This window comes from Pelodiscus sinensis, chromosome 13, assembly GCF_052426305.1.
Source record: "Pelodiscus sinensis isolate ZL-2025 chromosome 13, ASM5242630v1, whole genome shotgun sequence".
Classification (NCBI taxonomy): domain Eukaryota; kingdom Metazoa; phylum Chordata; order Testudines; family Trionychidae; genus Pelodiscus; species Pelodiscus sinensis.
Window position 1 is genome coordinate 20,510,830 of NC_143064.1, and position 14,803 is coordinate 20,525,632.

Consider the following 14,803-nt stretch of genomic DNA (forward strand, 5'->3'; position numbering starts at 1 on the left):
GTCCGCATCTACACAGCAGGCAGTTATTTTGAAATAATGTTGAAATACTGTCAAGGTGAAGGACTTCTTACTCTGACTCCTGTAACTCTCATTGTACGAGGAATAAGGGAAGTCGGAGGAAGAGTGCTCTATTTCGAAATAAGTGCTGGGTAGACGCTCCCAATTTCGAAATGAGCTATTTCGAAATAAGCTACACAACTGACATAGCTCAATTTGCATAGCTTATTTTGAGTTAAGCCCTGCTGTGTAGATGCACCCTGTGTGTCTACCATTGTGAATGAGATAAAAACTAGACACAGGCTCTCCCAGGTTGTCTGTCTGTATCTCTGAATTAAATTGTTTTCACATAAAATACTATTCCTCACATGGGTTACAACAGTCTAGCTATTGCATTTGGCAGAGTGTGTAAGTGAAGTTATGCATGTTGCAATGCCTGAAGAAGGGATTTCAGCACCTCTATTATTAAGTGACTCAACAGCTGTTCAATTCATACACAAGCAAAGATGGCTACAAACCAATGGGCAAAGAGTATGCTAACAGCCTGCTTGGAATTAGTATAAGCAGATGCTTTACCTTGAAAAACAGCTGAGCGACCTGGGGAGCCAGGGAGGCCTGGCAAACCAGGAGTCCCTTCATCTCCTCGAGGGCCTGGACTCCCTGGAGTCCCAGGATCTCCGGACACATCCACTGGACAAAAAAAATATTAAAAGGAGAAAAACTTAAGAATGGCCTGTAGGAAGAGTCCATGTAGTCCACTCCCATCTCCCACACTGGCCATAGCTCTGTGCTAGTGGAAAGTGCTGATCCCTTTTTAATGGGCCTATTCACCCAATACAATAACACTGGCATAAATTTCTCCCTATCCCCAGCTGGCGATTGTCTTATTCCCCAAAACACTGTTAGCAGAGGCTAATTTCTACTCTCACCACTGAAGCCACAGACGTTCTCATCCGTGCCTAATTCATCCTGGAATTTCCTACATTATTCTCCTTAATAATATTCAGCAACAGCGAGAGGGTGAGAATACTAAAGGGGCATTCAACTTATTATTTGCAAGAGAGAAAAGGGGGTGTTTTCTCTTAATAGCACTGCCACACTGAAATAAGCCATCGGGGTGCTAGATATTTTTCTGGGCTTCAGATACACAGGAAAATACCAACACAATACATCACCAATGTTCTAAACATATCACTCCATCCACCTGTATTCACACAACATGGCATTTCATTTGGAGTTACAGATATATGGCAAAATCTGAAGCTGTGCACACTGGGTCAAATATACCCCTGTACTAACACCACTAAATCAATGGTATTAATTTGGCTCCCTAAAACAGTGATGGTGAATTGATAGGATCAACTGTACTAACATGAAAAAATAAGCAGCACGTAATAGAGTGGATTAAAATGGGTGCATTTAAAATGACTTTGCAAAACAGCATCTGAAGGGTTACCTGAGAAAAGTCCATTTTCTTGATCAATAGAAATAAGAGGGCCTGGAAGACCCATTTCACCTAATTCACCCTGTAAATTTAAACAGATTCATATTGTTTTCAAGTTCTTCAAAGACTGGAAAGCAGAGAAGGAAGAGTGCCTGATATTATGAATAGATCTGCCTTCATGGCAAACTTAATAGTAATTCCTTGATGGAATATGGATTTCTTGTTTTAATGAATTATTCCCTTTGCTCTTCTGTTCTTCCTTATGATCTCTGTGTTCATGACTAATTCACACTTTTTGTATAATGAAACGAAAGGTGTTTTTATCCCTTACCTGCTGCACCCTGCTAGCTGAGGAGACTGCACTGGCATCTTTGCACCATGTTCACAAAATATTATTTATCAAAGCAACATATGGACCAGAGTCAGTTTCATCATCTCTGCTCACCTCATTCTGTAGAACCCCTTGTTAAGAAGTCCACATGAGTTACTATTAATATGTGCATGTCTAAAGCACCCATAACTGTAGATATTTACAGACCATTCAGCCCCAAAGTTCAGTAATTTGAGCTTTGTCTGGTACTCCAGCCATGCCTACCCTCACCCAAAAAATAAACTAGCGTTGGCAAATGTCACCTGGCCTCTCCTCACTAGTGTCCTGATGCTGTCTGCTCATGAAACAGTATTTTGTTGCTTCTTCTAGCAACAAAAGGAGGAGTTACCTTCATTCCTTGCACTCCATCCAGCCCAGGAAAACCAGCAAGACCCAACTGACCCTGTCAAACAAACACAAGACAACGTTACCTTATAAAGCAAGAAGGGATGAATCTTGGGAGGCCTCATTTTAGTGCTCTCCACTGCCTGTGTTGGAATCCTTGTCCCAGTCTCTTGTCCTACAGGAGGTTTGCAGGAGCAGTAAGATTAGCCCATGGGAAAGCTGATGTAGCAGCACTGTCTCCACTCTCTCATACTGAGTAACATACTGGGGCTCCAAAAAGACACTTTTCTTGCCTTACTCAACTAGGAAGGTGCCAGCAGTGATGGGGTAGAATGTGAACTAGGGAAGATCACGATGTCATTTCCAGGGGCCTGACAGAATTGCTGGGACTGGTGCTGAGGGAGAGGATGTTCAGCAAACCATGTCCAGTATGTAATTGCTCTCTCCTGCCTTCTCGTCTCTCCCAGTTCACATGCACTAAACCATGTAACTTTAAAATCTTATCTCACTGACTATCCATTTCCCAGTAATGTGTTGCAATATGATTCAGAGGACCCTGAGGCTGATTATAGCTACCAAAATTCCCTTTGGCCTTAAATGCACTACTGTCCTCTCCTGGAAAGACTATCAAACCTATTCTAATGTAAATAATAAGCCAAGTTGTGGTTGCATTTAAAGGGAATTCTTTTAGAGAGACATCTATTGGGTTCTATTTCAGCCTGTGATCCTGAAGAGCCACAGACCACCTCATAAACAGCATTGTTGAAAATTCCTCTGCTCAAGGCTCATTTCTGTCTCACGATCATTCACCTTAAAGTATATTGGGAAAGACTCTCACAGTATCTGTGAAAACAGGGCTAGACACGAAAACAGTGAGGACCCAACCTAGCCCCTCCACACAGACTTGCCAATGAGTGTTTAATGCCTACAAGTAAGTTGGTGAAAATGGCTAGGATAGTTGTTCTGTGGCCACATTGCATTGGTACATCTAAGGGCACAAGGCCTTCACAGCCTTTCTGATACTTAATGCACTGACCATTTGCACTGTCATTTGTGAAGGACACTACGTGAAGGGTGGCCCTCACAGGAAAAGTAGGGAGTTGGTTACACTGGGAGGGAGTGTAGAGTTTCAGATCTTTGTGCAGGATACTTTCTAAACCTCTGGTTGTGAAAGTGGTTAGAGAGGAAAAATCTTACATTGGTTTTCCAAACATTCTTATGTACAACTCTCCATTCTTCTGTGACATTGACATGGAGCCAATTACGGAGGGCAGGAGATGACCTTAGACACTCAGATGACTTCTCGAGATGTTAAAAATATTTCCAAAATTAAATAAGCCTGGTACCTTTTTCCCTGGAATCCCATCAAGTCCATCGAATCCCATTGATCCCTAAAACAGCAAAATATGTATTATTTAACCTTTCTATTTCTTTCATATTCAAAAGTTACAGTCAGCTTTAAGCCCCATTACGCTAGGTACTGTAGCGACACATACAAATGTATGAATCCTGGCCTAAAACTTAACATCTAAAGGAGAAACCCTTACCCCACAGAAATCAATGGCAAAACTATCACTGACTTAAACAGGGTCAAGATTTCACCCTAACTAACTTGAATATCAAGAGCCATTTTCAGAAGAATTCAGTTGTATACAGGCCAAAAGTTGCTCATCTTGTGTAATCATTTCCATATTCAGCACAGTTGAAGTGCTTATGAACAAAATCTGTCCTGGTTCCTCAAATTACTAAAACTTTGGTGTCTAATTTCACATTGTAAAACTAAGGTCATTTTTATCTTGAAAAATAATTTTGAAGTACTGAAGGACAAAAAGCAGCAGAATCCTTTTGGTCTTCATGTTGAATGTGAAAAGAATCCCTCTGCAGGTTGTTCACGGTAGTCTGAAGGATCACTTTGAGACTATTGCAGGGCTCAGAATGGGCAAGTCCCCTTGGCAGACACCATGTTTGAGATACCAACAGCACTTCTTAGAATAAGGGGAATGGTCTCAGGTGATTGATCCCTTTAAGGGAAGAGAGGGCCAACCACACCTATGCTACAATTAATTAGCTGCCTCCCAATCTGAGCAGGTGGGAGTCAGGAAGGTTATGTGGAAAGGAGTCAAGCGGAAAGGAGAGCCAAGGTCTGAGAATGGTACACTAAGAGAACCAGCCTGGGATTCAAATGCTGTATACCAGAGTCAGAAAGAGTTTGAAAGGTAGCCCAGGAAAAGCTTAGGAACAGGTCCCAGAATGCAGGCTGAAGAGAAGACCCAAAGAGCAGAAGAATCTTTTGGTTTTTGGAACTTTTTAGTTTGGACTATTGCTATTCCAGAAGAGTTAATTTTGTGACTTGACCGGAAGGCTAACCACATCTCCAACACAGAATGACATGCAGAGATTAGCTTTTGAGATCTATCAGTTAGCCAGTTTTTAATCCATGGGAAGCTGCAAATCTAAAAGCCCATATCTTCACTAGATGGAAGATCAATGTTGCTGCGATCGATCTTCTGGAATTTGATTTAGCGAGTCTAGTTAAGACTCGCTAAATCCAACTCTGAGGGCACCCCTGCCAGTGACTAGTACTCCTGCTTGTGTGAGGAATAAGAGAAGCCGACAGGAGCATTTGCTCCCGCCAGCCTCCCCAGTGGGGTCAGTGCCAAGCCTGTCTTAAGGAAAGATGACTCCAGCTAGGTAAGTAGCTGGAGTTGCACATCATAAGCCGACCTTCCAGGTCTATTGTAGATCTGGCCTGCATGACCTAAACTGCAGGTACAAAAAACAAAATATGGGTTTAAATATCAATGTCTGCACAAAAGAAGGCTAATGAGTAAATTCTAGTCCTATATGAGAGGGACTCCAAATATACAGTGTATTAGTGCTCATGTTCTTAGGAGAAGAAAAACAATGGATCTGGGGCAAAACAAGAACATGGGATTGTTAAGATTTAAAATCAAAGGAGGCATGTTCATTTTTTCTTACTCATGACACTTCTTATCCTAGAAGCTGGTCACATCTTTGGAGCAAAGGCACCAAAACTTGCCCAGATGAGGAAAGGAACCCAACGTCCTTATCTTGTCAGCAGAATCCCTTCAATTCGGTCTTTCATTAAAGCTGAGGATGCACAACCCATAAGAGGTGCTCTGCGCTGGAGATCACAGAGCTGTTTATTGTGAATATCAGTTGCCTTTTTCTTCTGCTTGTGAACTGATCTCAAAGGTCTGTCATTTGAAAGGCCCAGGGCAAGGTGGCAGTAGTTACAGTCCCAGATGACAACAGCATGGATGAAAGCTTTGGTGATGGAATTTGTGAGGACTGAGCATGTTCTCCAGAGTCACGCTGGATGTACATTTGGATATATAGATGAACAGGTTTGCAAAGGACTGAAAACAGGTGAGACTACAAAATAAGAATGGCCAAATAGCAGTATCTGCTCCAATGTTCCCTCTAATCTTTTCCAACCATGTGCGGGTTAATTCTTTTGTATGTACTAAGGCATGTGCAGATGTGAACCATCACTAGAAACAAAACCTATCTGCAGGCACTCTGCTAATCATCTGAGGTGGCATCTGAATCTCTTCTGCAAGTCTGCACAAGTGCACAATTTACAGGGAATACTGATCTGCTCATATCCATTCAAAATGCTGCTGCAGAGATAATTTTCCATCTCTCACCTGGACCATGCCATCCCCCTTTGCATCCCTATTTTAACCCAACAAGTTAGTTGTAATTTCTAAGGCCCTTCATAGCCTATTCCCATTCCACCAGTCATCTCTGATTTACTATCTAGATATCAATTCTTGACTCTGATCAGCCTGCATTAGTAGCCTCTATTGTTCTTCTGTCATGTTTTCAAACAAGCGCCTTCATGCTTTATGCCATGTTTGGGAAGTGCTCCTCTTAAACATCCACAATACCTACCTCACCATCCTCCTCCAAATGCCTCCTCAAAGCTCCTTTGCCGTCACATTGCAAACAACTTGACAACTATTAGGCTGTTGGTGGCTACTGCTTATTAGATTGATCAATTTTGTCTTACTGTTTCCTTGAATCCAACAATCCCTCTATGTGTGCCTCTCTGTTGTCTGACATTTAGATCATAAACTCTTTGGGACAAGTATCATCTTTTTGTTGAGTGTCTGCACAGCATCTAGCGCTGGCAACACAAACAAAGACACTTTGCAAACAAGTTGAAAATTCCAGTCTGTACATCTCATGTCAAGAACAGGGATTTAAAGCCATCGTAAAGTTACCTACCCTGCTACCTGGTAAGCCAGGGACCCCCTTTTCTCCTTTTTCTCCGATACCTCCAAAGCCCTGTGGGAAAAAGCCAAAGTTGCATATGTTAACTTCCAGGTCTATCTGGAGAGAAATGTTGTGGGGCCCCAAGGTGAAATGAGTGTATCAACTCTCTACAAACATACACAAGAGAAGCAAGGTTGGGTTGACCCTCTACTGGGCCTCCTATCTCCAGAAAAAACCTTCCTCACAGACAATTAGCAGTATGTGCAGCATGCTGGTTGAGATGGAGTTTGATTTTTTTAAATAACAAAAATACATTCTGAAACTGAGAGAAGGAAAAACTGAAATGTTTTGAGATTGTCAGATCGAAGCATTATCAATCCATGGTGCATCTTCTACTCCCTGGGTCATGTGTCAGGACAGATCATTAGCAATCATGTGAGTGCCATGTTAAATGCTGCCCACCGACTCACTCAAGGAGAAGTTTGCAGTAACACTGAATCAGTAATCCATGAGCTGAAGTTATAACAGTACAATAACTTAATGAATCATAACATGTCACTTGACATTTACACAGCACTTCAGGAACCTGTGTAACTATTATTAACCCTAAATACAGAGGAGGAGGCTAAGGCACAGAAAATTTAAAAATCACAAAATCACACAAATCAGTGGCAAAATTGGGAACAGAGGGTATGTCTTCACTACAGCGCTAATTCGAACTAACTTAGTTCGAATTAGTTAATTCGAACTAAGCTAATTCGAACTAACGGATCCAGACTAAAAAACTAGTTCGAATTAGCGTTTTGCTAATTCGAACTAGCATGTCCACATTAAGTGGACCCTGAACCGGGGTTAAGGATGGCCGGAAGCCGTGCCGGCAGGGCATCAGATGAGGACTTAGAGCGTGGAGCTGCTGTCTCAGGCTAGCCGAGGGCTGCGCTTAAAGGGACCCGACCCCCACCCCGGACAGACAGTTCTCAGGGGTGCCCCGCTTGCAAAGCAGTCCTGGCTTGGAGTGCCCGGAGTGCCCACACTGGGCACATCACAGCACTCGGCCATCAGACTGGCTGCACTTGCCGCAGGCTGCCATCTGGGGAGAGGGGGCAATTGGGGAGCTGCAGGAGAGCTTCCCCCAGAAGCCCGCAGAGCCAGCCCAGTCCTCCCCATCGGGGGCTCGTACCCCATTCCTCCCTCACCTCCTTCCACTTGCCCTTCCCTAGCCCCCCTTCCTGATGTACAAAATAAAGAAAATGTGTGGTCAAAAATAGACTCTCTCTTTATTGAACAAAACTCGGGGAGACTGGGAAAAGGAGGTGGGAGAGGGGAAGAGAGAGGATGGGAGAGGGGAGGGCAACTAAAATGATCAGAGGTTTGGAACAGGTTCCATATGAAGAGAGGCTAAAGAGACTGGGACTTTTCAGTTTAGAAAAGACGAGACTGGGGGGATAGGATAGAGATCTATAAAAGCACGAGTGGGGTGGAGAGGGTGCATAAAGAAAAGTTCTTCATTAGTTCCCATAAAGATGGACTAGAGGACACCAAAGGAAAGGAATGGGTAGCAGGCTTCAAACTAGTAACAGAAAGTTGTTCTTCACAAAGCAAAGAGTCAACCTGTGGAACTCCTTGCTGCAGGAGGCTGTGAAGGCTAGAACTAGAACAGAGTTTAAAGAGAAGTGAGATCAAGTCATGGAGGTTGGGTCCATGGAGTGGTATTAGCAAGGGGGTAGGAGTGGTGTCCCTGCCCAAGGTTTGTGGAAGGCTGGAGAGGGATGGCACAAGACAAATGACTTGGTCACTGTCTTCGGTCCATCCCCTCCAGGGTCCCTAGGGTTGGCCGCTGTCGGCAGACAGGCTACTGGGCTAGATGGACCTTTGGTCTGACCCAGGACGGCCATTGTAAGCTCAGGGCTCAGGGTCGGGCGTCTCAGTGGACCCCCTTGATTTTCATGCACACCTGCTCCTGGGTGGCCAGGCTGGCAGCTCTCCTGCCCTAGACGGCCACTTTCCTGTGCCTAGTGTGGAGGTCGTGGACGAGGTCCACGATGTCCGCACTAGACCAGACGGGTGCCCGCCTCTTGCGGTCCCGGGCAAGCTCCCGGGAGCCGCCAGCCTGGTCCCGGGAAGAGGGGGAGGGCTGGGGGGCATCGGGTGGCTGGCTTGAGCCGTGCCAGGTGCAGGGTCTGCTAGCTGGGTGCTGGCAGGCTTGCACCTGGCACGGGCATCGTAGCCAGCCCGTGCCCCTTTAAGGGGTCCGGGGCCGGGAGGGGGGCATACGAGTTTCCCTGGTGTTGGCCAGAGTGGCCACCAGGGAGAGCTGGGGAGGGCAAGCCTCCCACTAGTTCGAATTAAGGGGCTACACACCCCTTAATTCGAACTAGTAAGTTCGAACTAGGCTTAGTCCTCGTAGAATGAGGTTTACCTAGTTCGAACTAAGCGCTCCGCTAGTTCGAATTAAGTTCGAACTTGTGGAGCGCTAGTGTAGCGCCTATGAAAGTTAATTCGAACTAACGTCCGTTAGTTCGATTTAACTTTGTAGTGTAGACATACCCCAAGTCTCCAAGTTCCCAATCTAGCAAACTATGCACTGGACTATGCTGCCTCTCCTAATGGGGGGAAATGAAACAACTCTACAAACTATAAAAGCAGAATCTTCTCACTTTAGTTCAATATCATATTTGCCATTAAAAAGTAGATTCAAATGATTTCTTAGACGTAAAAAGCTGGTTGAAATTTGAGAAATAATAGTTCAGTGCAGGAAACAGAGAACCCCTTTGTCTTTTACAGTGATCAACACAGCAATTTCACATCCAGCATTTAAAAACAGCTTTACGAACTCTTCCTCTTTATCTCTCCCCTCCGCCCAATAAAATAATAGAGATCAAATCCAGGTATGTGCAAAGCCTTGATTTCCATGAGAGTTGCAATGGCTAAGCACTACTCAGGCTTCAATTCTATGGGCATTTTTTGCACACGCCATACTTTACACACAAGTGTAGTCCCACTGACTCAGACAGGACTACTCAAGGTACATAAAGCTACATATTCAAGCTACAATTACATCCACATATTCTCTCTCTCTTAACAAGAGGAATGGAGGTATGTCTAAGCAGGACTTAAATTCTAAGAGATAATTTTTTGGAACCCCACACTTCTCCCTATTAGGGGGGCTGGGCAACAGCTGTGAGCCAGGGGGTCTTGAGGCTTCTGCCCTGCAGGGTGTGCTGAGGCTCCTGCAGATTTCAAAGTATTTACCAGAGCTCTGTACCAGATGGCTCCAGCTGAATTTAAACCCGGTGTGTCAAAGAAGCCCAATAAAACTGTTTGTTTAGAATAACAGCTGCCTCAAGTACAAATATTCTTTATGCACAATTCCATATATATATATATATATATATATATATAAAAGCAATTTGTAAACAATTTACCCTATGCTTCAGAAGCTTCATAAAATATTTGTCCCTTAAATTTAACTAAAGTTAATGTATTTACAAATGGCTGAGGTTGTAGAAAACAACCTTCCAATCTCCTGATAAACAGGAAAGCTGTTATTCTTCATGCATGACAGTGTGGCTGTTACACAGCACTGAATTATGGAGCATTAAAGCTCAAGGTATTACAACTTTAAAGCTAAATAAAGAAAAGCTATGTTTAAGTAGCATTAGAGGAAAAACTGCATTAAGGATTGTTAAGAGATGGTGCCATCTAGTGGCCATGTGCAGGGTTGTCCTGACTTTAAAGCACCCCTGCAAATTAGGGGTGCAGCTACATAGCACCATAACTCAAAATAAGATATGCAATTTGAGCTATGCAAATTGCATAACTTATTTCAATGCTATTTCAAAATAGCTTATTTCGTCATTTGGTGCTGTCTGCACAGTGCCAGATTTTGAAATCAAGTGCTATTCTGAAACATCCCTTACTCCTCGCAGAATGAGGTTTACAGGGACGTCAGAATAGCAAGCCTGAAATAACGGGCTTGCTGTGAAGATGCAGGATAGCTATTTTGGGATATTCCAGTATCCTGAAATAGCACTGTGGAGTAAACTTAGCCTCAGGATATTAAAGTAGTGGTTAATTAGCTAATCGAATAGTCGATGGAATTTCCATTAATTACTTGATTAGTTGATAAGGGGGGAGGTGCTTGCAGAGCTGCTGCAGGTTAGCTCCTGGGGGTGGCACGAGTTGGGACTGCTGGCTCCAGGACCACTATGGCTCTGGATTTTAAGAGTGGGCTCTTACTACAATTAAAATGTAAAGCTGCAGCGGGGGAGCTCCCAGAACCAGTGCAAGCCGGAACTAAGGATGTTAAGTATCGAGTAATTTACTAGTCGAATAGTCGATGGAGTTGTACATTTCAAAGGAGGAATGCGGAACTCCGCGTGCAGCCCTGGGCAGGCGGGAAGTCCTGCTGACTCCGGGCTGCATATGGGTGCCAGCTTTAAAATGTACAAGAGTTCCTAGCTCACCATGGCGGTGTTTCAAAGGGGCAGCGTCACATGGAGCCCGAGGTCGGCTCCTTGCAGCACTGCTTTGAAATGCCACCTCAGCATTTCAAAGTGGCAGTGCTGCATGGAGCTCAGTTCAGGGTCCGTGAGGTGCTGTCACTTTGAAGTATCCCCTCTTTCCCTCCCCTTTGCTGCCTCTATCTAATAGAGGCAGCAAGGGGTGGGGGGAAGTGACTAGTCGACTTGACTATCCTATAAGCATTTGCTTATCAGATAGTCAACTAGTCGACTAGTCCGTAACATCCTTAGCCAGGACTGAACAGTCCTGGCTCTCACAGTCTCCAGGACTGCTGTAGCTCTGCCTTTCCCTCCGCACCATGGAGACGGTACTGGGAGGAATTGGTTTTAAAGCCGGCTACCCCACAGCACTGACTCATGTTTCCTTCCACCCACCCCCTTGCTGTGTCATATACAGAGGCAGCAAGTGGGGTGTGGGGGAACGCATAGTTAAGTAATGGCTTGACTACCTGATAAGCCTAAGCTTATCGAGTAGTCGACTACTCGAGTAGTTGCTTACATCCCTACTGCAAACTGCAAATCAAATGTAGGAAATGAAAGCATTTCAGTGACTGTGCTATTTGTTGTACAGCAGCACCACTGTCTCAAAATCTGCCTAAGAAAGAGCTCCTAGATACATTTCCACTTGAGGAACAAAACCTGTAGGCCTTACAACTAGTTTTTCACAGGCTCATAGGGGCCTTACCATACAGATCAACACCCAATGGGATTTTCAAATGCACCTATGCACCTAGCACACCTATTAACACTGAATATTTAAAAGTAAAATCAGCCTTACCGGAGGGCCAGGGAATCCTCCAACCCCAGGGAATCCTTTAGGGCCTGGCTCACCCTGCCAACAAAGAAAAATTAAACACCTTGAGTGAGTCATATAAGGGATGAGTTGAAAAAAAGAAGCTTGTCCCACACCCTGAAAAGGAACATTGAGATGGACCTTCTCTCATCACCCAGTGTGTCTCCATCCCCCCTTCAGATGACTTCATAAGAGCCAGGTCCAAAGCTGGAAGGGAAACTCCAAACCCAATGGGTAAGCTGCAAAGTGCTCAGCACCCTCCTTTATCGTGGAAGTTGGTAGCTACAGAGTGTGCTCTGCACCTCACAGCAGATATTCAGCTTGGGCAGGATCATGCCTCACAAACACATATTGTTCACAATTACACTTACCACCGTACAACGGAGAGACAGAGATATCCAACAAAAAGGCCTGGGTCTGTGCTCATACCAAAGTATTTACACTGAGTGCAGGGAATTTCTCCTGACATTCAGACAGAAGTAAGATCAGAATCAGGCCTCAAATGAGACTATCCAGAGTCCCAAACCAGCAGACCACACTCAGTCCTTGTTTAGCTGGGGTAAAAACTTCAGGATTTATGCCAGATCCTTATAATGTCTCTACAAATACTGGTAAGCTAAATATATAGCTCAATAAATGCGGGGGATGGCACAATCAAGCACATGAATCTGACTATTTTTGACCAATGTGCAGCATAGCAACAACAAAAAGCTATAGCTTCACTCTTCCTTGTTTATTTTTCAAAGAGGATTAAGTTTTCTGCTTGGGTTAATGTGGTTTCATAGTTCAGAAATCTAGCAGAAATGAGCTATAGCTCTTAATTTTGTGTATTCACTTTTTAGATGTAGAACTTAAGCCTACCTAAGATTCCTTTCTGGGTGACTTGGATTCTCTCTAACGCAACTGAGCCAACCATAAGATTTCATTTCAAAAGGATTTAAGGAAGTTGTGACAGGGCATCTGCTCTGTACTGGCCCTTTAAGAGTTAAAACCCAGGTGGAGCCACCCACTGAGGCAGAGACAGCCATGTTAGGGCCCAGCTGAGGCTGTATAAATAAGGGCTCCTGGAGGAGTGGAGGGACACACATTCTTGCTCTAGTTGTAGAGCAGGAGGGGATGTAGCTGCCAGGAAAGCTAGAGGTTTCCTGACTTAGAGCAGGGCTAGGGAAAGGCAGGCAGAGCTGGAGAAACTCTGCCCAGGCAAGTGCCCAAGCAGCAGGGCCTGAAGCAAGGCCAGAGAGTACTAAGGGACACAACTAGGACAGGAAAGGCAGCAGGTCCACACCCCCTTGCCAATGGTGAGTGGCCATTTCAGACTGCAGTTTGCCCCAGTGGCAGGGGCTAGATGACAACTGGTAGTGGGTCACTGAAGCAAGGTGGGTACAGAGGATTGGGAGTTCCCCAAAAGGGAGAACCCCAGAGTGTGGGGGCACTGCAGCTGGGCAGTACCTAGGTGGGAGGGCAACACAGTCTAGGAGGGACGTGGGTCCTAACACACAGAGGTGGAAGAAAAAAGGTAACAGCAAGCGAGAGACTGGCCGAAAGGGGGCACTCCAGGGCTGAAATGAGCTGCTTTCCAAGTGACCAGCAGGAGGCACTGTGGTGGTGAGTCCCACTGTGTTGTAGTAGTTTAAAAACTAGTGCAGAAGTATATTGATTAGCCCTCTTTCACCTGACTAGACTAGATCCTAGCTCAGTTTATCAGTCACAGAGCTGCAGAAAGAAAACACAGCTTGGCCTGTGTAACGGGTGGCTTTAAACAAAACAAACGAGATATAATCACCACATTTCATTTTTATGCCAGGCAAACAACCCATGTTTTACAATCCAGAACCATCACAGGAGAGCAAGACAAATTGTTAATCTTTACCCTTCCCAAGGGAACAGAAGTTAAATAGCATGCTTCCCACAACATGCGCTCAACTCTGAGCAAACGCAACCAAATATTGAAAAAGATGCTACAAATATTGACAAAAGCTGGGCCTATACACATGCCCACTGAAGTCACTGGAAGTATCTCCATTCACTTTAATGAGCATCAGATCAGGCACAGTATTTGGAAAATGGGCTGCTGCTTATTTTGGTACAGTAATATTCCTTTACAGAGAATTATTTCTGTTTGAAGAACCTTTCCTCGGGAGTTTTCAAGACTTGTTGGTATTGGAGATCACTAAAGTGAGAGAGAAAACCCCATGTTATGTGGGCAAAAAGAGGGAAATACCCCACTCCTTGGAAACTGGATTTTGACCCTCCAAGTGAACCAGTAGGGACTAGTTCGATTCTTATTCTCTCAAAAACCAAGTCACAATATTCATTTTACAAACACCATAGAGAACCAATTCATGCAGGATTTGAACAACCCTAGGATTGTCTAGCTACTTCATTTAGCCTTAGCATTAAGGAAAGCAACAATTCAGCACTGTTTTGTTGTGTTTACAAACCTGTGCTCCTGGTTTCCCTTTTGGAAATCCCATGAACTCGAGTACCCCAGTGGATGGTGGGGGACCTGCAGGTCCAGGTAGACCGACATCTCCCTGTTGACAATTGGGGAAGACATTAATGTAAGCAGAACATCTTAGACCTAAGGTGTGTGGTTCATGAGCCACTGAAAACCCCTCAATTCAGGTCTTGCATGCAGAGTATAAGGCTGATGTGGGAGGTTGGCCATGAAACCCAAAAGGTCAGATTGCAAATTAACAAGAGCAAAACACATTGGATTAAAGTAATGTGAAGTAACAAAGCATGTTAGGAAAAGAAAGGCCAGTTCTTGATTAAGCAGAAAAATAGAGGAAAGAACCAGAAGGCAGATACAAAAGTGATGAAAATGCAAGAGAGAAAGGCAAGTCAACTAGAAAGACTGAGAGGTAACAGACATAAAACATCAAGAAACAGACGATGTGAGCAGAAGTCATTTCTGGAAGTACAGGAAAAGTCTAATTCTGTACTATCTACCCACGCTTCCCTAAAACTGGGCACAGTGGGATTTTCAAGAGCATTTAGTGTTAGCCTGACTCTGGTCCCAGGGAAGTCAATAGGGATTTTACCACTGGCCACAATGGGAGAAGAGTAAGGCCAATGCTGGGCACTTT

The 14,803-nt window shown here is 44.4% G+C and overlaps 1 protein-coding gene across 5 annotated transcripts in view; it reads right to left on the bottom strand.

Annotated features, from left to right (window-relative positions):
• Nucleotides 1–14,803, bottom strand: part of COL4A6 (collagen type IV alpha 6 chain) — a 233,847-nt gene that overhangs the window by 48,805 nt on the left and 170,239 nt on the right. For all 5 annotated transcript variants that reach the window (XM_075940945.2, XM_075940946.2, XM_075940942.2 and 2 more), the window contains exons 13-19: nucleotides 14,156–14,248; nucleotides 11,700–11,753; nucleotides 6,411–6,470; nucleotides 3,503–3,547; nucleotides 2,161–2,214; nucleotides 1,454–1,523; nucleotides 574–687 (exon numbers count right to left, since the gene is read on the bottom strand). In XM_075940945.2, the coding sequence (XP_075797060.2) occupies nucleotides 574–687; nucleotides 1,454–1,523; nucleotides 2,161–2,214; nucleotides 3,503–3,547; nucleotides 6,411–6,470; nucleotides 11,700–11,753; nucleotides 14,156–14,248 (490 nt within the window). The remainder of the gene's footprint in view (nucleotides 1–573; nucleotides 688–1,453; nucleotides 1,524–2,160; nucleotides 2,215–3,502; nucleotides 3,548–6,410; nucleotides 6,471–11,699; nucleotides 11,754–14,155; nucleotides 14,249–14,803) is intronic.